The sequence below is a fragment of the Thunnus maccoyii genome, chromosome 14 (assembly GCF_910596095.1).
Source record: "Thunnus maccoyii chromosome 14, fThuMac1.1, whole genome shotgun sequence".
Taxonomy (NCBI): domain Eukaryota; kingdom Metazoa; phylum Chordata; class Actinopteri; order Scombriformes; family Scombridae; genus Thunnus; species Thunnus maccoyii.
In genome coordinates this window covers 10,568,473-10,594,119 of record NC_056546.1, presented here as the reverse complement: position 1 = coordinate 10,594,119, position 25,647 = coordinate 10,568,473, and the positions used below count along the sequence as shown (strand labels likewise).

General features: G+C 41.9%; 2 protein-coding genes across 12 annotated transcripts in view; one reads left to right on the top strand and one right to left on the bottom strand.

The window, feature by feature from the left end:
• The window catches only part of akt3a (v-akt murine thymoma viral oncogene homolog 3a), a 59,115-nt gene extending 36,494 nt beyond the window's left edge, over nucleotides 1-22,621 (top strand). For 6 of the 10 annotated variants that reach the window (XM_042434275.1, XM_042434274.1, XM_042434281.1 and 3 more), the window contains 11 exons: nucleotides 464-595; nucleotides 837-902; nucleotides 1,903-1,971; nucleotides 4,126-4,248; nucleotides 5,077-5,205; nucleotides 10,580-10,794; nucleotides 11,361-11,448; nucleotides 12,765-12,867; nucleotides 13,800-15,403; nucleotides 16,024-16,124; nucleotides 16,972-18,982. In XM_042434275.1, the coding sequence (XP_042290209.1) occupies nucleotides 464-595; nucleotides 837-902; nucleotides 1,903-1,971; nucleotides 4,126-4,248; nucleotides 5,077-5,205; nucleotides 10,580-10,794; nucleotides 11,361-11,448; nucleotides 12,765-12,867; nucleotides 13,800-13,885 (1,011 nt within the window). In that variant the 3' untranslated portion in view covers nucleotides 13,886-15,403; nucleotides 16,024-16,124; nucleotides 16,972-18,982. Of the gene's footprint in view, nucleotides 1-463; nucleotides 596-836; nucleotides 903-1,902; nucleotides 1,972-4,125; nucleotides 4,249-5,076; nucleotides 5,206-10,579; nucleotides 10,795-11,360; nucleotides 11,449-12,764; nucleotides 12,868-13,799; nucleotides 15,404-16,023; nucleotides 16,125-16,971; nucleotides 18,983-22,544 lie in introns of those variants that run through there. The other 4 variants (XM_042434280.1, XM_042434279.1, XM_042434278.1 and 1 more) reach the window with 4 other exon arrangements.
• Nucleotides 18,485-25,647, bottom strand: part of sdccag8 (SHH signaling and ciliogenesis regulator sdccag8) — a 47,061-nt gene continuing 39,898 nt past the window's right edge. Inside the window, exons 17-18 of one of the 2 annotated variants that reach the window (XM_042434271.1) lie at nucleotides 19,867-19,993; nucleotides 18,485-19,608 (exon numbers count right to left, since the gene is read on the bottom strand). In XM_042434271.1, coding sequence (XP_042290205.1) covers nucleotides 19,570-19,608; nucleotides 19,867-19,993 — 166 coding nt within the window. In that variant the 3' untranslated portion in view covers nucleotides 18,485-19,569. Of the gene's footprint in view, nucleotides 19,609-19,866; nucleotides 19,994-23,105; nucleotides 23,189-25,647 lie in introns of those variants that run through there. The other variant, XM_042434272.1, reaches the window with a different exon arrangement.

Here is a 25,647-nt window from a genome sequence, read left to right as displayed (position 1 = left end):
AAGCAAAAAAGGTAGGGAACAACTGGTTTATAGTGCAGCTAGAGGCTCCTGGACGCTCCACTGTTTATTACACCCCATGATATAAAGGTAATGTGGGGTGTAATTTTGCTTTAGGGTATTCATGTCAGAAACAGAAAGTTAGAATCGATGGCATTATTTGCAAACGAATCTTATTTAAGTTCATGGCTGCTTGTGTTTAGACTTTAGATAAGTTTGGCGTCTTTTGTTAAATGAATAAAGGGTCTTATAGAAAATATTTTTTATATTCCTTAAAGCAGTATGGAAAATGATATTGTTTTGCTATAAGCACTGAAGCTCAGCTATTGTATTTCAAACGATACCCACCCTTACACTGCTAGTAACGTAGGACAACAAAACTTCTAGAGGCCATAACCAATCAGCCATTCAACTTGAGGCAAACGGAGCTAAATATATTTATGTTTCCTGTTTCCCTCCCCCACAGACAATGAGTGACTTCGACTACCTGAAGCTACTGGGTAAGGGAACCTTTGGTAAAGTGATTCTAGTCCGAGAGAAGGCCAGCGGGAAATACTACGCCATGAAAATTCTTAAAAAAGAAGTCATCATAGCCAAGGTTAGTCTGGCACAGACTGCTTATCTGTTGGTTAATCTTTGTGCCTTTTAACTGTATTTGAAATGGACCAAATAATACGTAAGTTTGTGGCATTAAAGCCTTTTTTTCTGGCCATTTAATTTTTTGAATCATCAGCTATCACTTTCTGAAGATTTTAATGCATTTCATGGAGTGCTCTTCAGCTGCCTTCTTATTGAGTTGTTTGATTTCAAATATTTTTGCCGTATCGCTGTATATACAGGATGAAGTGGCTCACACACTCACAGAAAGCAGAGTACTGAAAAACACCAGACACCCCTTTCTCACCGTAAGTATCTTACACACACAAAGCACAAATGGTTTGGATTCAGACATGTGTGCATATGGAAATGTACTATTATCTATAAGAGTGTATGTCACATGTGTGCACATGGCATATTGATCCTATACATACACACCTGAGTCTCTCGAGGCTAATTATGAGTTACACACCAAATTGTTGTACATTAACAGCCACATCTGTTAGCTTTGCACTTTCTCTTTGATGTACACATTTACACATCAGCCACTGCTCATTTCTATCACACTCCTTATGCTACCATTCCCTGGAAACAGACACACACACACACACACTGTATATGTATGTTCACACACACACTGTTGTGAGAGCAATTACAGTTCACATCTGAGTTTACACCTGTCACATCTGCAGCCACAAAGAGGCTCAGACCAACTGTTCTTTTGTTTAGCTGCTTTTTCAGTCAAAAGAAGACACACACACACACACACACACACACACACACACACACACACACACACACACACACACTTGCTTTGAATAAGCAAATACAGACATAAACTGTTTGAAGCTATGAAGGATCACGTTTTGTTGCTTCTGCTGTTTTAGCTAGAATGAGACCAGACTCTTGCTGTGTACAAAACTGTTAACTCGTTCACTGTCCGCTATATAGGTAGTGCATGTAAAAGACTAGTGCATAATGTATCATTTGGCAAAATAAAAAAAATGCAACAGAAATACAGGAAGCTGTTGTGTCAGAAAACATGTCATGGTAGTTAGCACTCGATTGGTAACGATCATTTGTACACTACTTTTGTTGTGTAATTTGAGTCAGGACAACTGGACAAAATAGTGCACTATATCATGAAAAATTAGTTTTCCAATGTAGACACAGTACTGATATTGCCAGTGCCAAATTGTCCACAAAGTGGTATCATGTTTGATCATGAATACATTAAGTTATGTACATAAGGTGTGTCTGTGTTTTTGTATGTGCACTCATTGTGTGTGTGTGTGATTCTTGTTTCAGTCATTGAAGTATTCATTCCAGACTAAAGACCGCCTCTGTTTTGTCATGGAGTATGTGAATGGAGGAGAGGTAAGACACACGCACGCACGCACACACACACACACACGTATACTTTCATGATTGATGTGCTATATGTGGTTACCTATTTTTGTGTGACTGCTTTCAACAGCCAGTTAAACCAAAAGTCTACCACAGTAACTGACAGCGATTAGGCACTCCACTTATTCTACTGTCAGCTCAAAGATGTGTTGAAGCTTGGGTATAGTTACACATTTACAGTATTTCATAATTTACATTCCTAGGATCTTCTTTCAAAAAATCCTTCAAATATTAATTTAAATAAAAGTTAAATATCAGGATTGTTACACGTGTTTTATATGATAATGTATCTCTTTCCTTTGCTGCAGATGCAGGCCTTAAGCAAAACAAAACTATACTTGATTCAAAATGTAAAATTGTTGTTTTGAATACTATTTCAAAGCTTTTCTGCAAAGCATTTGTTGGTTTATAACTGTCTCTCACAGCTGAATGCACAATATTTTACATAAAGAAGTGTCATTGATGTAAAATAGTCTAATTGGAGCAGTGAAATCAACGGCAGGAATGCAGCAGAGGAATGATAAAACGTGCAAACACTCAATAAGTGACTAAAGTTAGACTGTTCAATAGCTTTCTAACACAGTTAATTTGCCAACCAACTGGCCTCTCGCTTGCCTCCTCATCTCTCTTTTCCGTTCCATCCCTCTCCTGCTTGTGTCTATTTATGAACACACCTATGGGGCAGATATAGCCAGAATGACAGTCGGAGACGAAATGAGTTTGGATTCCCCCACTTTTCCATTTCTCAGATTTTTAATCGGGCCGTTTTTGCAATCTTGGTTCATTCCCTCAGTGTAACTGTCACCTGCTCCCCTCCCAGTTAGTTAGGCAGTTCAGCCAACGCCAGGCCTGAGCAAACACACACACAGACACACGCATGCACAGAAAACACCAGCAAACACACACATACTTAGACAAACACACACAGCAAATTTTTACCTCAACGGACAAATTGTGACCACACATGCCACACGCGCACACACACACACAACCCATTACAAACCTGCCACAGTCACAGCTGCCAGTACACTGATGAAGGCCCACCTGTCGTGTTACCCCCTCTCACCACACCACCACCCCCCCCCCCCCACACACACACACGTTACACACGGACACCATTTGAGCAAGGTGGTCTGTGAGCATCACTCCAGCGGCCATATGCAAACCTCCCTGAACAATTAATGGGGAGATGTGTGCCCTTTGGCCTCATGGGTAATTTGTACGACTTGACTGGTGCGGCACAGCAGGCTGGTGTCATTTTGGTGCCACATGTGTAGCTGTGTGGCAGTGACAACTTGACAACTGATGGCAAGGGAGAGAGTTAGAGAGAGAGGGAGAGATGGAAGAAATGTGAGGTGAGCGATTTAAAAAAGCAAGACTGAGGAGAAACGGGAGGTCATGCCACCTAAGAAAGAAAAACGAGTTGTGTACTCTTTAAAGGATAAAAATGAGTTTCTTGCCAAAAACAGAAAGGGATGGATGTGAGAATGAAGTAAATGAAGACGGAGACTCAGGGGGCAAGGCCAGTTAGGCCACTAATGAGTGTTGCACTGGAGGCAGTTGGGATGGGAGGGGGGGAGTAGTGTTGGCGACGGCGGCAGCAGCGGTCGGCCTGTCTTTAACTAGACTGGTGTATTGATTAAACCCTTGATTTGGCCCCCGTCGCCGAACTCCACGCCAGCACTGTGCCAACCTAGCCCAGAGGGTAACGTGGAAGAGGTATGTGTGTGTGAGTTTGTGTGTGTGTGTGTGTGTGTGTGTGTGTGTGTGGTGAGGGGGGCTGCTAGATGAGGCGCCAGCTGCTGAGTGCCTCCACCCGCCCTCCTCCGAGACTCCCCCACCCCACCCCTCTCCACGCATACCCCTCACACACACACACCCCACGCTCACCCTCCCCTCCGCTATCTATCATCTCAATATGGTGCGGGCAGCCAGTTTGTGTTGTGCTAATTTCCTCCAATAAATCAGTAATTATTGCTGTGCCGTCCCTGCTGTCTCCCCCTCCTCTCTCTCCCCCGCCCTCTCTCTCCTTCTCTCTCTCTCTCTCTCTCCCTCTTCCACTCACCCTCTCCTCTGCTCTCTCTCTCTCTCTCTCTCTCTCTCCCTCCCTCCCTCCTCCCGCAGCTGTTTTTCCATTTGTCCAGAGAGCGGGTGTTCTCAGAGGAGCGCACGCGCTTCTACGGTGCCGAGATCGTCTCGGCTCTCGACTACCTGCATTCAGCCAAGATTGTGTACCGGGACCTCAAGGTAAACAGAAACAGAGAGGGGAGGCTGGTTGGAGGGCATGGATGAGAGTGATTAGAAAACTTTTTTTTTTTTTTTAGCCCCCCCACCTTTTGTGTTTCCACAGTTTTTAAAATATTTTTTTTTCATCCATTCTCCGAGGAGACAAGTGGCTCAGGATGTGTGGTAATTAAAGAGAGGGACAGGAACAAGCTCACACAGACATAAAACAGTAGAAGAAGAGTAGTGCGGGAGGCAGTGGCAGGCAAGGGAGAGGGGGAGGGGGGTGCTGATGCCACAGAGGTAGGAGAGGTAGATGGCTCTGTCTGAGCGTCTGCCTGGCAGCCTTGGCCCCAGCCCTGCTCACAGCAGCCAAGAAAACTGAAAGGAGAAAAAGCAGACAGAGAGCGAGAAAAACACTTCAGCCATTAAAATTAAAAGGTTGAGTGGCTCCACTATATGCCTGAAGTTTATTTCCCTCCTCTGCTTAGAGTTTGTGTGTCTGAGAGTGTGTCCTGTCACTACGTGGGGTAATACAGCCTGGTTTTCCTTATCACTCTACCTCTGTTCTCCTCATCAGTGGCAAAACCTTGACTCCACAGTACACAATCAGTATTTTAGTCAGTTAACAAAGTAGTCAAGTATTGTGTTGATTCTCAGTCACAAATTATAAGAATTAAATATTATTCAGCACCTCTGACAAAAGGCTCTTGTGATTAATTCAGGCCAGTTCCCATCTTTATGTAACTGCATTCTCAGCATTACAGTTTTCTCTTTTATTTCACCAGATTATTGAGATTCAGATGGTGAAAGTTACATTGTATGAATTGCTGTGTATTTTTTATCCTCCAGTTGGAGAACCTGATGCTGGATAAAGATGGCCATATCAAGATCACTGATTTTGGCCTCTGCAAAGAGGGCATCACAGACGCTGCTACCATGAAGACCTTCTGTGGCACGCCAGAGTACCTCGCACCTGAGGTAACATTTCTGTTTTCTTCTTGTCTTTTGTCTTATTTCTTTCATTTTTACTTTTTTTTTCTCTGTTTTTCCTGCCATGAACCTCTGCACCCTCATTCTTTTCTTATTCTTTGTCTTCATCTTCCACAATGTTTGTTTCAGTCATTGTAAAATAATTTACAGTAACTGTTTTTCTACCTCATTTTCACACCTTCAGTCTTTTTCCTTTGATCTCCACACTATGTAGCCCAAATATGCAGTAAGTTACAGCTGCAACAATAGAATAACCTTTAATTCTTAATACAGTATAGTTCCATACATCAGGTAAATATAGTACTATGTATCTTCAGTTTAGTAAGTTATAAAGCATTAGACAATCACCTAAATATTAGTCAATCAAAAAAACAAAAATGATGTGAAATAGTACAACAATAACATGAACCTGCATAGATATGTTGCGTATATGGCATTCAGCTCTACTTATATAATCGACAAAATCCCCAACAGAATGCAGACTCTTTTATAAATTGCATTCATCAATTGAATTGAATCTCAGGGACTGTATGTTAAGTTCTGTAAATGAGCAGATTGACTAAGGCTTTGTAGTACATAAAAGCATCTGTGGGATCCACAGGCGGCCTATCCATTAGGCAGCATTTTTTGCACCGCTCAGGGTTCCACTAGGACAGCCCCTGTGAACTGTGGGACTCATGTTTCCCAATGCACAGCGCCTGTTTATCTAACAACAGCTCCGGCTGATTAGTTTAACAACTGGGATTATTAATGATCTTTGATAAATGGGCATACTCTGGGTAGTTTGATGAAGGAGCTGCATTCAACGCTAGACAAACCACATTCAGTATACCCGTACCTTTGAATCATGAAGTGATGATCCAGGCACTCTCTCACAAGCCTGTGCCTATAATATCTGCATTTAATTAATGCATGTATATTTTCATTTGCAGATTTCACAGGCGAACAGTGTGGTGAACAATAAATATGGGGCTTATGCGCATGAAGGTGGTGTTGGTTGAATTAGACAAACACATACACACAACTACATTCTTGTAATAGTTTTTTGCAGCCATCCGCTGTCCAGCCATCAGCGCTGCTTCACTCGAAGGCCAGTAGATCAACTGGCAAGAATGGTGCAGGACTGTGGGTGGTGGAGACAGAGCGATGGAGATGTGGAGATGAAGGCAGGAGGGGAGAGGCATAGTGTATATCCCACTTGAAAAAGTATGGAGGACAATTTGGCGCAGCATTTTGTGCTTTTTTTTAGAGTCCCTTCCTTTGCGTGCCAAAAGCTGATTGGAGGCTGTTGGTTATTTTTCACAGGATGTGCGTCTGTGTGCATTTATGTGTATGTGTGCGTGCGCGCGCGTGTGTGCTGTGTGTGTGATTGCAGTAGAAAGTGCGGGCTAAAGCGAGGCAGATGGCGGCAGATGGGCGAGGTTGGAGGAAGGTGCTCGGAAAAAACCTGGAAATCTACACCACCGCCGCCGCCACTCGCCCGCCCGCACGCTCTGCTCGCCCGTCCGCGTGTAAAAATAACACAGTTTGCTCGGAGCCAAGTTACAGAGATGCAAAGTAGCCGGGATTAAAAAGAGAAAGGGGGGGGGGGGGTGGGAGTTGAAGACAGAGGAAGATGAGAAGGGAGAGAAAATATTTCAGGGTTACAGGAGTGAAATTCAGACAGTTCCTGTGTTTGCCGTCAGTGAAAAGGGCAGATAAGAAGTGAATAAAGAGGGTTTGTGTCTGCTCTGTGCCTGAAGGAACTCGTACATAGATGCTTCAGCAACACAACGCTGTAAAGTGAATAATTCTTCAGCTGAACCTGTAAAGAATAAGATTGAGGTGTTACTGTTTGTGTCAAGGATAGTCAAAAATAAAAAAAGATTAACATGAGATTAATGAACAATAAGCAGTGTAGGTCCTTGTGAAGGGATGGAGCAGGATCAGAGAACACATGGGGAGTGTTATTTTTTGTGTTTGACACATTTCCTTGTGGCTATTTTTTTGTTAAAAGTGTTGACGGGGATAGATTTGGGCTTTTTCCATTTATTTGTATGTGTTTGCTTTTATTTTGTTTGAATGTTGTATATGTTGGGCATTGTGATTTTTTTTTTTTTACTGTAACTGTAAATATTTCACAAACATAGCGGCACAGTCAGCCATTAGTAAAACACTGCAAAAATATCAGCATAAATCAAATTCCAAAATGATGACACTGGAGATAGAAGGTCTCTGCTTGACACCAACAATATGTGAATGTATGTTCACTGTGCCCAGTGTGTTAGATGTGTGTGTTTGTGTTCCCTGTAGCCTGCTGGGTATCTGGGCTGATACAGCCACAGGCTGTGTGTGCCCGTCCCATCTAGTCCTGTCCAGGCTGCCAAAGCCCCCGTCCTGTGAGCAGCATCGAGCTGCCACATGGCTGCCCCAACAGGGACCAGGACAGGACAAGACCTTATCCCTCATGGCTGCTTTTAATTTGAGCTCTTCTCTTCTCTTCTCTTCTCTTCTCTTCTCTTCTCTTCTCTTCTCTTCTCTTCTCTTCTCTTCTCTTCTCTTCTCTTCTCTTCTCTTCTCTCCTCTTCCCTCCTGCTGATTTTCATTTGTTACTTCTTCTGTCTTGTCCTATTTATTTGTCCTGTCTTTTTTATAAAATATACACACACACATACACACACTCCCATGCGTCCATGCCTAAGGCTGTGGGGCAGCATTCTGGCTCTGTGTGGATTAATCTGCTCCCTGCCTGCAACCGAGCTGCCACCACTTTCTTCTGTCCCAGGACACACACACACGCTTGCATGCGCATACATATACATATCCAACTGGACAGCTTGCATTTGTATACATTTCTGTACCTTTTTTGTACAAAGACTCGGCACACAGCGCACACAGCCGTGTAGATCAGCATCGAAAACAGCCTTGTAAGCTCCTCTGAATTTCATAAACTGCACACAGTGTGTGTGTGTGTGTGTGTGTGTTCGTGTGTCCCTCCTCTAGCTGCAGGGACTGAAACAACACCAAACATCTCCTAGTTTGCTGCACTCTCAAAACTTTATGAATTTGATGAGGACGGATAAATATTCCATCTGCTGTGTGTGTGTGTGTGTGTGTGTGTGTGTGTGTGTGTGTGTGTGTGTGTGTGTGTGTGTGTGTGTGTGTGTGTGTGTGTGTGTGTCTCTGACAGTCTCCCAGCAGTCTAAGCCAGTGTTATCCCTCCAGCCGTACCAATCAATAGTATATCTGGAGCTGGCGGCAGACTTCGTTCCCCCAGCTCTTCTCTGCAGATGCCAACAGGGTGACCAGCTTAATGCACACACACACACACACACACACACACATTCACACATAAAATAGCACTCATAACTCTCTTATTCATTTCCACGAACATGTTGACTTGCAGGCACTGCAGCAGCCGCCTGCATCATTAGCAGTTTAGTGTCGAGTGTGTGAGTTCAGTCAGTTAATGACGAGCTTTCTGTCATGTTGAGCTGCTGTGGAAACTCGCAGGCAGCTGTTTGGCGATTCTTCTCACCTGGGCTCAGTGCATTACATTTAACATGATTTACAATTGTGGGTGTACAACAGAACCTCATCTGAACCCTCATCTGGCATTTTATTATCATTTTCTGCCAAGTAAAATGATCTCTCTACCTTAAGAACCCCTCATCTTTGTGTGTTGACTGTTAGGTATATTATAGCAAGTCTCCCACAGAATTGTCAGCTGAAAGATTCAGGGTCCCTCATCTACAGTATAAAGATAACATGAAATAGTTTTTAAAATTATTATTAATGGTTTGCTGAATCTTTGCTGACAATATTACTTACATTATATCAGATTGATTTATTAGAAGTTATATCCCACAGATTCATTTTTAAATTTCATACTCATGGATATCCATCACTATAAAAGTGTCAGTTTAAAAGTGATCGACTTAAAAGTTTTATAACCTCAAACCAACTCCTTCTCATCTTTTGACACAACTATTGAAATGTTCATGTGCCTGAAATCTGGAACATCGGAGCACAAGTACTAAAATATTAGATTGTATTTCAGAAAACAGTACATTTTTCATTACATTTGAGTGTTTTTGTGTTTTCTGGTGATGTATTTTCAGTCTGCAGTTTGGATAAAAACAAGTCTCTATTCAAGCAAAGCCTTGTATGTACTTCTGCTGTTGCTAATGGCAGATATTACCTCTGTGTACAGTATATTTTCAAATCTATTGATATTTTAACACTCGCTATATATATTTATCATGTGATTTTATAATGGTTGTGTCAAAAACATTTTGTGTGTGTATGTTTGTGTATTTGTGTCTGTTATCTTGTGCTCATGTCCACCCTGCCTGGTCCATTATTAACAGTGAGAAGATGTTATTATTATTGGCGAGATGTACAACATATGCTGTTCTGGCTGCTCTCCAGCCCTGCCTGTTTGTCTGTCAGTCACACACACACACACACAGACATACACACAACACACACGCATGCACACATCTACACTCATCATGGTGTTACATGTTAATAAGCTTATTATGTTAATGTGGGCCTCAACAGCACCTGAAATACCTCTCTTCTTGCGTCTGCCTCCCTCCTCCTCCTGCCTTCCTCACTCTTCCAGAGGTGAGCAAACACGCACCTGAAAGGATGAAAGAGAAGGAACAAGTGACATGATTAGAGGACGGAGAAGGCAGGATAAGACCGGATGGAGAGGACAGCACAAGGAGAGCAGGCAGGGAATAGAAATAGGAAGGCAGCCCAGGTATAAGACTTTGATACAGGAGGGTCGTCTTTCTCCTCCACAAACGCACACGTCTCACAGTACAGTACCTGTGTTCGCCAGCTTGGAGGCTGGACTGTGGAGGGCTGTTCCTGCCTTTTCCGTCCAGGGACGTTCCTGTCTGTTCCTGCCAGGAAAGGATCAGTGTGCCAAAGAGAGCTGGCAGGGACCAGAGGGGGCATCTGGTGGGCCACGCCAGCACACTGACTCCCTTACTGTAACAGTGGCCTCTGAAGACCTGCCATCCCATGATGTTTGCCTCTGTTTGTGTGCGTGTGTATGTGTGTGTGCATTGAAAGAGGAGACTCCGATATACACCTCAGTCCTTGTTATCTCTGCATCCACTTCTATTCATTTCAGCTTTTACTGTTTCTTTTATTTATGCCTTGAGCAAAATGGCATATTGACTCTCCTTTGCCGTATTTCCTTGCTCATCTGTCTGTGTCTTAACTGAATACCTTGGGCAGTCTGTAATGTCTAATAAAATAAATGCAGAAATGCAGAATAAAAGCAGATGTCCAATAAAACAAATGGCCCCGTTAAAAAAGAAGCAGAAATTAAAGAAACTCTAAGTGTCTGTCTCTGTATCCTCCTCAGGTCCTGGAGGACAACGACTACGGCCGGGCGGTAGACTGGTGGGGTCTGGGGGTGGTGACGTACGAGATGATGTGTGGCCGACTGCCCTTCTACAACCAGGACCACGAGAAGCTGTTTGAACTCATCCTCATGGAGGACATCAAGTTCCCGCGCACTCTGTCTGCCGACGCCAAGTCCCTTCTGTCCGGCCTGCTCATTAAAGACCCCAACAAACGGTGTGTGTCAAGGGTTAATGTGGGTAATTGTGCGTGTGTTTCACGCAGATACACACAGAGAGTTTTTGTCCCTTACATTTAAAATCACTTTGGACACACAGAGGGATTAATTGTAGTGATTTTGTCAAATGTCCTTGAACAATGGGGAAGCAAATAAAAAAAATAAAAATGAAAAATGTTAGATACACTGTCTTGCTTCCTTCTGGTATATTTATTTTCATCTGGGATATGAACAAACATCACAACTGTTCCATATATACAGCATATACACACAGAATTTCAAATGTTTTGATGATATGAGGAAAAAATGCCTTCTTTACAATGTGTTTCTTTTGGTGTTTCATTCACCAATTTACGTAATATTTGTGGCCCTCTGATTGGATAATTTATCCAGCATCTATTTATATGAATGAAGCTGTTGTGATACTTGAAAATATACTCGATGAAGACGGAAACATCTAAGTTTGATCACTTTCTGTTTATCTTATTGGTTCAAATCAAATGTTGCTTCTTCTGTTCTCAATATTGTTTTATAATAATTAACATTCCTCACTCTTCTCTTCTAGGCTTGGTGGAGGACCAGATGATGCAAAAGAAATTATGAGACACAGTTTCTTCTCTGGAATTGACTGGCAGGATGTCTATGATAAAAAGGTGTGGAGCAGCATGACGGTTCAGTCATATGTTTGCACTCTGTGCTGTGCCAATATCTCAACATAAAGATCTGTAGTTAAGTTATTTAACTTCCTGTGTTTTCATAAGTTAAAACTTTTTGAATTTTAATTTTTATGATGAATTTTATTTATACAGAGGATCAGGGTTAACTCATGGAAGTGTGCATATATCACACATGAACACACATGATGAGTGCATCAGAACAGACAGGCAGACGTATAAAGCGCAGGGCATTATGGAGAGGTGTGACGTTGTATCCTGAAGGTCTCGCAGTTTCATGTGCATGTGTTTGCTCATATAACACCACCAAGTGTGACTCAAGTCCTGTGTGACAACACCTATAGCATGTTACACAGGTACTGAGCTTCCTTTCTTCACTTTGCTCTCTCCTCTCCTTTCTGGATGTGTCTGCCTCTTTTCTTCACATCCTCTCCTCCTGTTCATGTTTGACAATCTATATCTGTACTGTAATCAAGTCTTCTGATGACAAAGGCTGCATTTACACTGCATGTCTTGATGCCCAGTTCCGATTTTCCTGCCTATATCTGATTTTTCTGACCGCCTGTTTAGATCTACTTTTACAAGTGACTGATATCCAATACCTGTGTTCACACTTGCTTAACACTTGAAACAACCCACATGCATAAATGAGGGTTTGGTTACCGAAACGGAAGTAAAAAATTTGTTTTTGTTTTTTCCAGTGGATAGTAGTTGTGCCAGCTGTGCGTGTGAAAATAACGTCACGTCATTAAAATGCGAAAAAGTATGAGATGGTTGCATTGTCAATGACGTGTGAATCTATTTAGTGATGTCGTATTGGCAGATATCCGATTACTATCAGATTTATTTCCACATATGATTGAGGCCCAAAACGGATCTGAGAATATCCGATTCCATGTGCTTTTTTCCTGTTTACACGTTCATAATACATATCCGATCTGTGCCACATGTGAGTTAAAAAAATCAGAATTGGGTCACTTGTACCAGGCAATGTAAATGCGGCCAAAAGCACAGACAAGTGGTTCTGAATCTGAGGAGGAGGCTAGGAAACATACAGTAGAGATTTAAGTATTTTTAAGATGAAAGCTACTTTGATAATGAGTTAAGGCGCAGACCCTGCTGTCTCTGAGCCTTTGCACCCACTATTACAATTTCTGATCAACTGCAGGAAGTTTTGTGAAGTTTGATTTCATTTAAGCAGCTGCTCTGTGGTTTAAAACAGTTTGCTGTCGCCTGTGTTGTTGTAAAAATCTAATCCTCCCTTTCTGTGTGTCCTCCTCACCTCTTTGTCCCAGCTGGTTCCTCCGTTCAAGCCTCAGGTGACGTCTGAGACAGACACCAGATACTTTGACGAGGAGTTCACAGCCCAGACCATCACAATAACTCCACCAGAGAAATGTGAGTATCTTCTATAACTGTCTCTCACACTCACACATGTATGCACAAACATATGCCCGCATTAAAACTTGATAAAATCTCACTTTCATTTTTGTTTATGCAGATATTCTCAGGGGAGACAAGTGTAGAAATAAGCAGAGTGACAGAAAACATTAATTCACTGGTTTGGAGTGTGTGTGTGTGTTTATCAACAATCAAATATAAGTTACGTTATATATTACTGTTAAAAAAGCAAACCAGCACCTGACATCCCAAAAAAATCAGTTTTATACTTGAATTAATTTCTCTAAATGACCATGATGTTAATAACATTGCCGATAGTGATCAAATTGAGCTTTTTTACTCACATTTTTTACTGTAACAATCACAGTTTTACACAATTTCTTAGTAACAAGTTATATTTTGTTTGTGTGTGTATATGCGCTGCCATTTCTTTCTTGAGGTGAGACATTTCCTCTTGAATTAACTGGGGGAACAAACACTCAAAAGTGCCATTTTCTGTTTATTCAAGTGTCTCTGTAATAGTCCTCGGGCCACATGCATTTCTTCACAGGCTTTTGAAATAAAGATACAGGTTTCAGAATCCTTCGGCACTGAATTATGCATGAGTTGAACCGATGTGCTTCTCTGCACTAATGTGAGGTTCCACTTGTTTTGTAGGTCACACATCAGTTAGTTAACGGGAGATTGGCACATCAAAGACACACTTGTTAATGGAAGCATGTTCAGTTTAAATCTACAGGACAAAAACGTATCGCAAACACGACACTTTGTAATGTTTAATCATACAGAAATTTTAAAACCTGGCAGCTTATAGATTGCATGTTTTGATTTTATGTATTTATATTACCTGAAAAAGTGACATTTAATGTTAAAAGCAGGGATGAATCCAGTCATTAATTATCTGAGAATCCACTTTTCTCTCTTCTTAGTTGACGAGGACGGGATGGACTGTCTGGACAACGAGAGAAGACCGCACTTCCCACAGTTCTCCTACTCTGCCAGTGGGCGGGAATGAACTGTCCATAATGTTGACGTCATCACAGCTGGTCTCTGAGGTCATCAGTGTGGGACAAAAAGACCCACAGCTTTGGACCAACCCAGAACAACCCTGACTTGAAGGATTTTGCCCATCTTCTCCTCCTCTCTTTTTCACCTCTCCAATGTTACTCTCTTGTATTTTTCTTTTTTTTTTTTTTTTTTTTTTACATTTTTGTGAATCCCTTTTTAGAGAGATGCTTTCTCACAGGTACAAACTTCCAAGCAAAATTACCCTCTAATCCTGCACTGCAACTCTAGGTGATCTGAACTGTGATGGGATCAGTTACTGTGTAATGTCCCTTTAATGAAAGGAGCATCACCGATGGCCTGCTGTGCTTTGAGGGTCCCGTCAAACCCACGTCTAAAAAAAAAAAAAGAAACAAACTAACCAGACACTTCTGATCAAGATAGACAACAGTTGATGCATTTTTAAAGAGACGTTTTGTCGCTTCTTATCTGTACGATGGAGATACAGCATTTTAAGTCATTTAAATCCAAACTGCCATAACTGGTTGTATCTCAGGCTTTTGCAAACAGACAGATACTCAGACTCACACAGTCACTCGGGTCTGATTTCAAATCCTCACATTGATAATTCTGGGATTGACTGAGGCTGCCTGACGTTAAGAACGCAGTCGTCAACAGTGAGCAGAATCCCACGCACCTCATGTTGTAGACAGACTCGAGCAGGATTTGACTCAGGTTTTGCTCAGTGCAATTCATTATTGTTGTTGCTGCTATTTCAACTACTACCACTCCTACTACAGGTACTACCACTCCTACTATAACTATACTACTACTGCTACTACTAAAACCCGGTGCTACACTATTAGCTTAATGCTGCAGGTCATTACACAGGCGCCAGCAACACATCGTCTATGCTTGTACAGCTGCAGAACAGGTGTCGCTACTGCTCCTAATGTACAGCTATTACACATCAACTCAATAGATTAAGAAGATAAAAGGATGTCATGTTTGTGTGTGTGTGTGTGTGTGTGTGTGTGTGTGTGAGAGAGAGCAAGTGCAAGGTATTATTATGGGTTTGTGTTTAAAGAACGCACCTCAAAGCACAGCAGTTCAGAGGGCTGAAGCTCCCAAACCCTGAGCTTTACTACGTTACCCATAATGCAGTGCAAGGTGGTTGATTTATCTGTCAACGCAGAGGTGAAAATGAGAGGAAAACGGTTGACTTGAATGTTCTCCCCAGAGGTTTTTTTTTTTTTTTTTTTTTTTTAATGTTAAGTCCCTCGTGAGTTTTAAATCTACTGTCCCAAAAGGGAAAAAACAAAAACGAAACGGTACTTTGTGTCGATGATGGAAAGCTTTACTGTGACATATTGTTATCATGGCTTTGGGAACCACACGGCTGTACCTCTCTGTCTTTGTGCAGGAAAGTGAAACTGCAGCAGGAACAGATTCACCGCAGAGTGAAAAAGAGAAATCCGGGAAGGCAGGGTTGGGCATTGGCTGAGATGAGATGAGAGAGAGAGTACAGGTGAAAAGCTCCAAGAATGATACGATATGAAATATTTATGATAAGTTATGATGTATTGATGAGCGAGATAGCAGCTGTTTTCCTGTGAGTTTCTTATGAAGGATGTTTAAAAAAGACATTATGGTCTGTGTGGAGGTATGCATCAACAGTTATGGGTTTACACCAATCACAGCAATGGCTATAATATATATATGTTCTATTTATTGTTCTACTCATCGGTTTTATATTTAACTTTTTCTATTGTTATTACATTATTATAGAAAAAAATATTGTTATTTCTTAGGGCTGAGAGGAAAAAAAGGCACCTCAAGAAACAAAAATGGCTGAAGAATGTAGGAGGGAAAGCAGATAGCCTTCCTGCTCCATTGTTTATTTAAATGACATTTTTTGTGTTGTTTTGTGACCAAAATGTGACAGCGGAGAAGTGACAGGACACACTGAAGACAGATGATAGTTTACTGTGAACTTATTGAGGGGGAAAAAAGAGTTTGGGATGGGGATAGAGAGCCAGGAATCTATTTCTCTAATTCAGTTTCTTTCCCAAACGTAATCCAAATCAAGACTCGTCTTACCTGATTGGATATTGACACAAATGTTCCCCATATTTGATCTTACCACAGGTGTGTGTTGGTGAAGGCTGAGGCAGAGTTCAGAAAGAAAGGCGAAGTGGAAGTTGAGCAGAAAGAGAACAAGTGCAGCACAGAAGTCTGAATGTAAAACGGTAAGGATGGAAAAAGACTCAATACTGAACTGTAATTGCTACTGTAAGTGTGTCGAGAGCAGAGTAGTGGAAAAAAGTCGAAAGAGTGGTACAATAGTGTTTGGATATGAAATGTGATATGTAGGGAAGGGAGTGTAATAAGGTCTGTCTGTGTTTTCCTGTTAGTTATTAGGATTTTAGATGAGAAAGAGCATTTCCCCCAATTTACCTTTTATTTAAAGAGTGGAGATGATGAGAGTTGGGTCCCGACCACTGCACCATCCCCGCATGTCTCTCTGTCTTTACCGTGTGCTGTCATTTCTCCGGTCTGGACTTTTGTTTGTGGTTGTTGAGTCGTCATGTCTTCCAGTCTGACCAACAAGATTTCAAATCCCCTCGATTTTTCTCGGTCTTCAAACGCCGGGTAAGCCTTACGGTTTAGCTCTAAATAAGTCAAAAACTTTGACATCCAGCACTTCAGAACCAATTCGCCAGTTGTGAGGACATATATTTTTAAAAATATGCTCAACTGTATCTAAAAAAAAAAACCAAACATTTGTGTTCACGTGCATTTTTTATTGAGGAAGACGTCACCTTCAGTATCTGGATGACACAGATTCAAGTGAGAGCACCAGGGGATGTGCTCTTATTAGGTATAGACAAATGTACTCCATCTATTTATTTGAATGTTTTTATTATTATCATCGATGGATAACTTGAATTTCTTTTCTAATTAATTTATTTGATGTCATTTTGTTTTGGAGTTTAGTTGTAAGGGGGTGTAGTTGTGTTTCATTCTGCAGTTTAAGTCTTCAGAGACTTTGTTCTAAAAATAAATGCCTCCTCTTTTTTTTTCTTTTCTTTACAGATATCTCTTACACGACACATTACCTGTTTTTCCGCTGCTCTTAAGTCCATATGCTTTACTCTTGCACATCCATTTAATTGCTAATAGCTAGCAAAGGCGCTTTATGGCAGAAAGTATAAAAGGATGGCGCTGGCCTGCATGCTGTAGTCCTCCTCTGTCCGCACTACCAGTCCTGAGTCAAAGTGGCACTTAGAAGTCTTATGAAAAATACTTTTCTGTGATCGATTGAGCCTGTCTGGCACAGCTGAGGCAGCCGAATAGTTCAAAATGAGTACAAATCCCACCCAGCTGGCACTCTCGACAGGCTCAAGCAAACGCTCCCAAGTATTTGGAAGGATTTCAGCTTTGATTTGACCCAGGTCTGCGAGCGACTGAGGAGTTATAGCTGTATGTGCACGCTTAACGCCAAAACCATTAGAAACCAGAGTTCATAAAATACCGCTTTGTTGCTTTGGCCACAGCACTTTCACATCCACCACTTTTTATATGATTCAGAGGAATCTGATTCAGCCCTGCTTTAAAGGAAGATTTTTAGCTTTTTTATGTTTTTAAGAAAATGAGGATTTGAAAGCACATCTCCCCTCCACATACGACCGATATCTTTGATGTTGCTCTGATGTCTAGAGTTGGCAAAACCTGGGTGATCGTGTCCCTCATGCCAGAGATGTCCTAGCTGGGGCAAAAACAGACAAGTCAGTGCAGTCAATCAGTGGGAATTTTCAGTAAATTGGTCAGTCTTTATAAACTAAAGTGTTTGGGAAAAATCCACTGAGCGATCATCGCATCTTCACTGACTCCTCCTCCTCATCTGTTTTAAAAAGTTTTCCCTCTGGTGAGCCCTCTAACTCTCCTTGTTCAATCTTCTACTGATTCAAGTTCATTTACTGGCAGCAACAAAGCCAGAGGCTGATTCTAAGGGTCAGAGATCATAAAAAAAAAAACACAAGAAAAAAGAAATATTTTCCTCCTACTTCTGTAAGTGGAGAATGTGGAGCTTAGTAATCCTCTTCATCAATGTGAGTTTTCCCTTAATAACTATGAATCAGTTGTGGGCACATGTAATTTAACTTTGTCTCAGCTGTTATCACCAAACAGAGGTTTTTCAACTGGATGCTGAAATTCAGTTTCAGCCTCCGCACAGCTTTACTGGTGCCCCTGACTGGTGTGAATCTACAGTATGTGAGATATCTGACGCTGCACTGACAGTGTTCACTCTTAAGCTGCTGCTGTTTGTACTGTACATCTATCACACAACAGATCTGACTCCAATAGTATTTGAATAATATGTAAAATCCTTTCAAAGACTTCAGCTGCTCCGTATTGATCTTGCACGTTGTTAATGAACCGACGGTGGCAGCCAAAAAAAATCACAAACCATGCTCCGCCTGGCGTTTAATGCAGATAATAAGTAAACGGCTCAAGTGTTTGGAAGGATTTCTGATAGTATTTGACCTCATGTCCGCGACAGAATCCCTCCCCTCTCTTCTCTCTCTGGTACTAGTCTACTATCATCTTGATTATTAACATGAACAAGCATGAAATGCATTTATTTATAAACAGCAAACAAAAAATGGCAAACATGTACAAATATTACAAAGTGTAACTGAGTTTTAATTTCATGTCCATGTCCATCTACTGTAGCTTTACAGCTGTGTGAGACATTTCTGAGTGGGCCACGTTTCCCTGAAGCACTGTAATACTGAAGTCAGCTCTGCTCCGTGACATGACAGCGGAGCAGAGCTGATGTCGACTCTGAGACAGTGTCAGGAAACCCAGCAGATCCAGAAAGATTCAGAGAAAAGCAGATCAAACAGCCTTTTTCTGTCCCTCATGCTGTCAGGATGCTGGCCAGTGAGGCCACGAGGATGTGAAAACAACAGATTACCATCAACATGAAGCTGTTTTTTACACTGTACATCCTTAGTATTTTTACACATAAAATGTATATGATAGGGATGCACATTATTTTCCTTCTTACAGACAGCTTCAATAAAGCACTATGTCAATCTGCTGTGATGGTGTGGGCTTTTTTGTTTGCTTTGTTGCTAAAAAAAAATGTTTTTACTGCCTTTCAGTTTGGTTAAAATGAGAAAATTAAGAATAAAAATGAAACATTATGTACAAAGAAAACACGTGAAACAAATATACTGTATTAGTTATAAGATTTATCAAAAGAAAATCTAGACACCTGTATTTAACTAATAATTTAGGCCATTCCAAAAGCTCATTGGTGTAACAGTGCAAATAAATCTCAAAAAATGTTTTATTTAAAAACATTAAACATCATCCTAATGCCTCTAACTGCTCTATATACTGCAGTAACAGTCTGTTGCAAAATATAAAATAGAAACCTGATTTTCAGTTCTGATAACAAAAAAATGTTGTAAACATTTTAGTAATAAAGTTTTTCAAGTGTATACACTGCACCTTAATATAAAATGAAAACACATACTGTACATGTATCAGTCTTCCTGCACGTCACCCATTTAAACAAGATAAGTAACAGTTTATGTTCTGGTTAACAGGAGATTTCTGACACTGAAAATATCCGAGCAGAGCAGTGGTGATGACGAGGAAGAGGAGACAGGCAGGACAGACTCATGTGGACAGAGTGTTGACTCGTCTTGTGTTGGGGAGCTAGGAAGACACACACACACACACACACGACATTCAATAAAAACCTGCATCAAGGAATCTATAGTCAACATGTTTCAGCAAATCCAAAACTGTTTCACAGACAGAATCATTAGTCATGAAGAGACAAAAGTCATCTTACTGATTTTATTTTAGTAAACTGACAACTAGAACATGCTCCGGAGGAGAAAAGACACCGTCACAAATTAAATTAGTAACAGAGCGAGTGAGTCACACACTCCTCTGTGTGTGTGTGTGTACCTCTATGCGTAGGTTCTGCATCTCCTCAGTGAGTGTGTTTCTCTCCTCCATCAGCTGGTTCTGTTTGGCCAGCAGCTCACACACCTGCTGGGCGCTGCTCTGACAGTGACGGTCCAACTGCTGCAGCCTGCAACACACACACACATACACACACACGGTGACTAATCCCGGTGTGCAGTGAAAGAGTTCATTGTCTACAGGAGCGGCTGTGTTCGAGGGGACAAACTAATTGGGACGTCCCAGTAATGATCAACACTTTGCTTCATAACTGCACACACACACACATCTTTCTCACCAGACTGTTTGACTATTTGACAAGAGCTACAGGATTGACAACACAGTGATAAAATCAACTGAGGAGAAAACCGTCATATGGCTGATAGATAAAAGATTTTGATTGATTGACTGTCCAGACACACTCATGCAGTGAAAATAAACCCAGCTGTTCTCAACAGGCTCTCAAGACAGTCAACATCTTCTGCTCGGGATGATGAATGATGTCTTTCCTGAGCCAATCAGGAACAAACACAAACAGTGCGGTAAACTTAAAGGTTCAGTTCACTCAAAGAGATTTTTGCCTCCACTCCAATATAACGGAGGTGAATAGACTACATTTTAATTTTAAATTCCCTCATATACTTTGCATCAGCTGATGCCAGTCAGGAGTCTCCATTTTTTCAGTATTAAGAAGATCAAATGAAAACTATCAAATCTGTGGATTATCAAGGGTAAAAGGGACACTGATGTGAATTAAAATCACTTAAATTTTGAGTTTTGTGTCATTTGAAACTGTTGTTCTACAATACAATGAACTAAAACTAAAACCTGATAAAACAAAGTGACATAAAGCTCTGAATCCTATTAAAAAAAAAAGTTATTATTACAATTTTAAGATGGGTAATAGTGACAAGTCTCAGTTTGTTTGATGTCCATCACCACCCCCTGTTAGTGTGTATTTTATACTTTATATTATTAGTTTGGATCCGGGTCACAGTGCTTGTGATGGTCGTCTTTGGACAATCACTATTTTGCCAGAATTCAACCAGTTCTGTGACTTTTTCTATCCTGATAACGAACACTTAAACTTAAACCTGATTATTTTTTTTCAGATTTTTTATCAAAACGTACAATACCAGTCAAAAGTTTGGACACACCTTATTCTGTATAGAAGAGGAAACGTTCATTCACCAAACGCCTTTTTTGCAAATGTTTATTATATTAGAATATTCCTTTTAGAGGGTTTTAACATCAGGAACAACAACAGATGTTCACATCTGATTGATATCCAGTCATTCATTAAGATCGGTTTTGGTCAGATCACATTACTGCATCGCCTCCTCGTCTGCAAACACAGTATTAAACTTCTTCTGCTGTCACGTCCATGTAAACTCTGTTGATTATTTGATCAACACAAAGTCCAGTGATATTAAAAGCTCTCTTTCAATATTTACAACATTTGGTTTTATGTCAGCCAAGAGGGTACTTTCCTCTCTCACAGTTTCAGTCAATATTGTGTGTGTCTGTGTGTATGTGTGTGAGGGAGGGAGGGAGGTGGTGTTTTCCAGCTGGGTTTTGAGTGTATGAATAGTGTGTGTGTTGAGTGTGTTTTGGGGGGTGGAGATGGAATGTCTGTTAAGATATTTCCCACCAGCAGCCCATTATTTCATCCATTCAGTCAGTCATCCCTCCTCTAGTGCAGCACACACACACATTTGTGCAGCTATCCTTGTTAGGATGTTGCATTGACTTCCATTCCCTGCAGACAGCCTAACTTAATCCCAAACATAACCAACTCATGCCTAACCCTAACCTAACATCAATTTGTTAACCAGGACCTCAGAAATGAAGTTTTGCCTCATTAGGATCAGGCTTTGGTCCCCATGAGGACTACTGGTCCCGACAAGGTTGGTGTTTATACCAGAAAGGTCCCAATAAGGTAATAAAAACATGCACACACACACACACACGGCTTATTTAAGTCACTTTTGGAGTATCTACATGGACTTTTTCTCTAATTTTGTCTCATTTCCTGGAGACCTACCCTAACCATAACCACTGACCCAAAAATCAGCGTTTTACCAACTGGGGACACGGCTTTTGTCCCCAAGTGCGTAAGCCATCCCCAATTAAGTGGTCTAAAATCTGGTGTGTGCCCCTGAAAGTGGTTTAAGTCATGCCCCCACACATACTCCTACCCTCCAGCACTGGAATCCACATCTGCAACTCAACCAGCCATCCATATTCATCCATATTCCTCTAACAGTAGTCACTCAACACAACATCCTACAAGATGGTTAAGTTGTACAAAGTAATACTTTGATGCTGTCACACAAACACATTACAGTACAATCCAGTATGTCAGCAGTTTCCAACCTGGACGTCCGGACCCTCAAAGGGTCACAAGATTCAATCTGAGGAGTTATGAGATGATTAAGAAAGAAAAGAAACATACATATATAACTGCAGTTTTACTCTGATGTGTCAAGTCTTCCCTTCTTAAGAGTTTGACGACAATGTGAGAAGGGAACTCTGTTCAGAACTCAGACACATGCAGCCTGTGATGAAGGGTCTTGAGTAGACTTTGCTCGGCTGTGAAGCCAAAAAGGCTGCACTGTGTTTTTATATGAAATATTCTTCAAAGTAATCATCTTTGACTTTGTCTTTCACTGTTTCAACAGGTTCAGAAGGCAACAAGAAAGGCAGGAATGAGGCGTGGGATAAAGAAGAGGAGGAGGAGGAGGAGGAGGAGGATGATGAATAGAGTTTGTGGCTTGGGGCACAGAGAGACAGAGAGAGGTAGCTGGGGGGGAGACAGATGCCCCTGCCCTGCTGGTCATGTTGGCAGTGGCAGGGCTGCCTGTGTGTGACAGACGGGGGAGGCGAACATCCCAACTCTCCCCCACAATCTGCTCCCTGCTCTCCCCCCACATTCTGCCCCGCTTGTCCTCACTCTGCCCCGCACCGTGTCGTCTTCCACCGCAGGGTTTAATCCTGCTTCTGCCTGTCCCTCTTCCTCGGGGCCTCAAGTTTTCTCAGCACCCTTTTTCATCACCATCAGTACTCCCTGCTTATACCCTGCCCTCCTTTTCCGTCTCCACCATCTTCCACCCAGACTGAAGGCCCACTGGGCGGTTTATCCGAGACCTGGAGGCTCTGTCCAGTCCTGGAGGCTGAGGGCGATGACTTCCCTCGCCGCCTGGTGCAACTACAGCTGGCTGCCAAGCTGTCCTGACCAGCCACCCCGTCTCTCCCTGCTCCCGTTCTCATTCTCCCTCCTTCCTACGCCATCACACAGCACGGCACAGCACCACACAGCAGGGCCCTGCCACGTCACACAATAACACACACACACAGAAAGAGCCCCGCTGTGAGTGAAGGCACAAGACACAGACACAACTGAGCGCAGGAGATATCGGCTACACAAACACACAAACACACACACACACACACACAGAGCGGAGAACCTAAAGGTCAGGAACAGAGCCTGTCGTTCTGATCTGTAAATGTTTGATGAGCTAAGTGTTGAGAACGTGTCGACTGAAGGCCTTCAGCTCCACACCACCATCTTTATCCAATCACAACCACTGATGTTGGTGAATAAAGATGCACCAAACACATTAAAACAGTTTTCTCCTGTTAAATAATCTGGAGGAGTCTCAGTAATGACTCCCCGGTTCTGAGTTCAGGGTTGCCTCAACAACGTTCACCAAGAAGAGTTTGACACTTTTAAGAGAGCTGACTACGACGTTGTAGAGAAGATTTATTCACTTATTGATTCAGTCTGTTGACCTGCTGACATGACGTCCTGATAATATAAACTAAATGGAATCAACCTTCACTGAGGAATCATACTGCACATTCATGATCTGATCTTATACTGACTTTAAAGGGTAAAGGATTTCTCAAATACCTCCAGATATATCTAGCAGCGCTGACAGTTTTTGTTTTACGTGGCTACGTTTTCTAGAAATCAGTCTCAGAATTTTCAGCCTCCACTAAACAGGGAGGTGAGTTTTGAAAATTTCAGCAGCAGAACATCATAGTAGATGAACTTAGTTGAAATTCAACGATTAGTCGATTGCACAAAATTAATTGGCAACTATTTTTATAATCAATTCATTGTTTGTTTTTTTAAGCAAAAATGCCAAAAATTTTCAGCTTCTCAAATGTGATGATTTCATGCTTTTCTTTGTCATACATTATTTTACAACAAAATAATTAATTGATTAATCAAGGAAATAATCTGCAGATTAATCAATAATAAAAATAAGCATTAGTTACAGCCCTGAAACCTGGGCGAATAAATCCAAAATTATTGGTATGGTCAGATACGACAAGAGGCACGTGAGGAAAAGTTTAAGAGAGAATGATTTAAACAAGAATGATCCGAATCGATGCAGCAGAGGCTGAGATATCCCGACTTTGAGTCCCTAGTATGAGTCAAGCTCAACAAATACTGGATCCCACATTTCCCATAATGCACCTTGATAGCATCTTTCAAACTTCACACACCCAGTTTGTCACACAGGCTTTCTGTTCAAATTTTTAGTCTCCAAGCTGAAATAACCCTCATGATGTCAAAGTGATGTCATTTTATTTGCAACACTGGTTTTCCATTTGTAGAGAAACTTTGAGACACTATGTTGTAAAACATCCTAAATCCAGTTATTTAGGAGAAAAGGCAACAACTGCAACACTGCTGGTGAAACAAATTTCTTTAGCTGAGGTTCAGACACTGCGGCGTGGATGCCGCAACATGCCAGCAGCCTTTCACACATGCCAGTCTGACAGAAAGTCAGCTGAACAGGCAGCCAGTAAATCAGTCGCTCAGGTCGTGGTCTGAGATGTTTAAAGCTGCTGCAGGTTGTAAGCTGAAGGTTTATGTAATGCAGTAAGTAAAGCTTTGACCCTGGCACACATATCAACAACCACACACACACACACACACACAGTTTGTCTGGCCAGAGAGCCGCCAACCTCTGGCCTTATACAACACACACTCTCTCTCTAATCCACCGCTTGTCTCACCTTGCATACCCTGCCTCAGAGGGGGATGTGTGTGTGTGTGATTAAGGTAGCGCTCCTTCCAGCAGCTAAAGCAGCAAATCCAATAACTGGCCTCTATCGACTGGCACACTCATTAATTAGGGCTTAATACGGCTTAATGCTCGGGCACTGCCCTACACCAACACACACGCGCACACACACACGCGCACACACACACACAGCAGGCTGGCTCGCCTCTGCCCACTGCCTGGAACTGGTGAGGAGAGAAGGAAGCTTGGATGGATCCGTGGATGGATTGATAGCGAGACAGATAAATAGATGTTTAGGTGGAGAGGATCTGCAGTCGCTGAAAAAAAACAAAAACAAGGGTTGACAGTTTGTGGTGTCAGCGAGGTGCAGGAGTGGAGCAAAGGAGGGACGGAGAAACAAAGAGGCTGAAGGATCCAGCTCCAGCCGTCACCTCCCTGCCGCCTGCTGCTGGCCTGGCTGATGGCTGATAGGAGGGTTGTGGAGGAGGGTTAGAAGAGGGTAGCCTCCCCGCTGACCTGGTGAAAGGACACCACCTGCTGGATCCCACGGTTAACTGACACACACACACACACACACACACGAAAGACAAACACCTACACTTTAATAATTCCTTAATTATCCTCAGGAAAAATACCTGAAACCGTTTCCAGAGCAGTCTTGGTAGTAAGTGTGTGTTTTTCTCTCCAGCACACAAAATAAAAGCAGGTTTTGCTGGGAGGCAGTTTGCAGTAATTTCCCCTGACA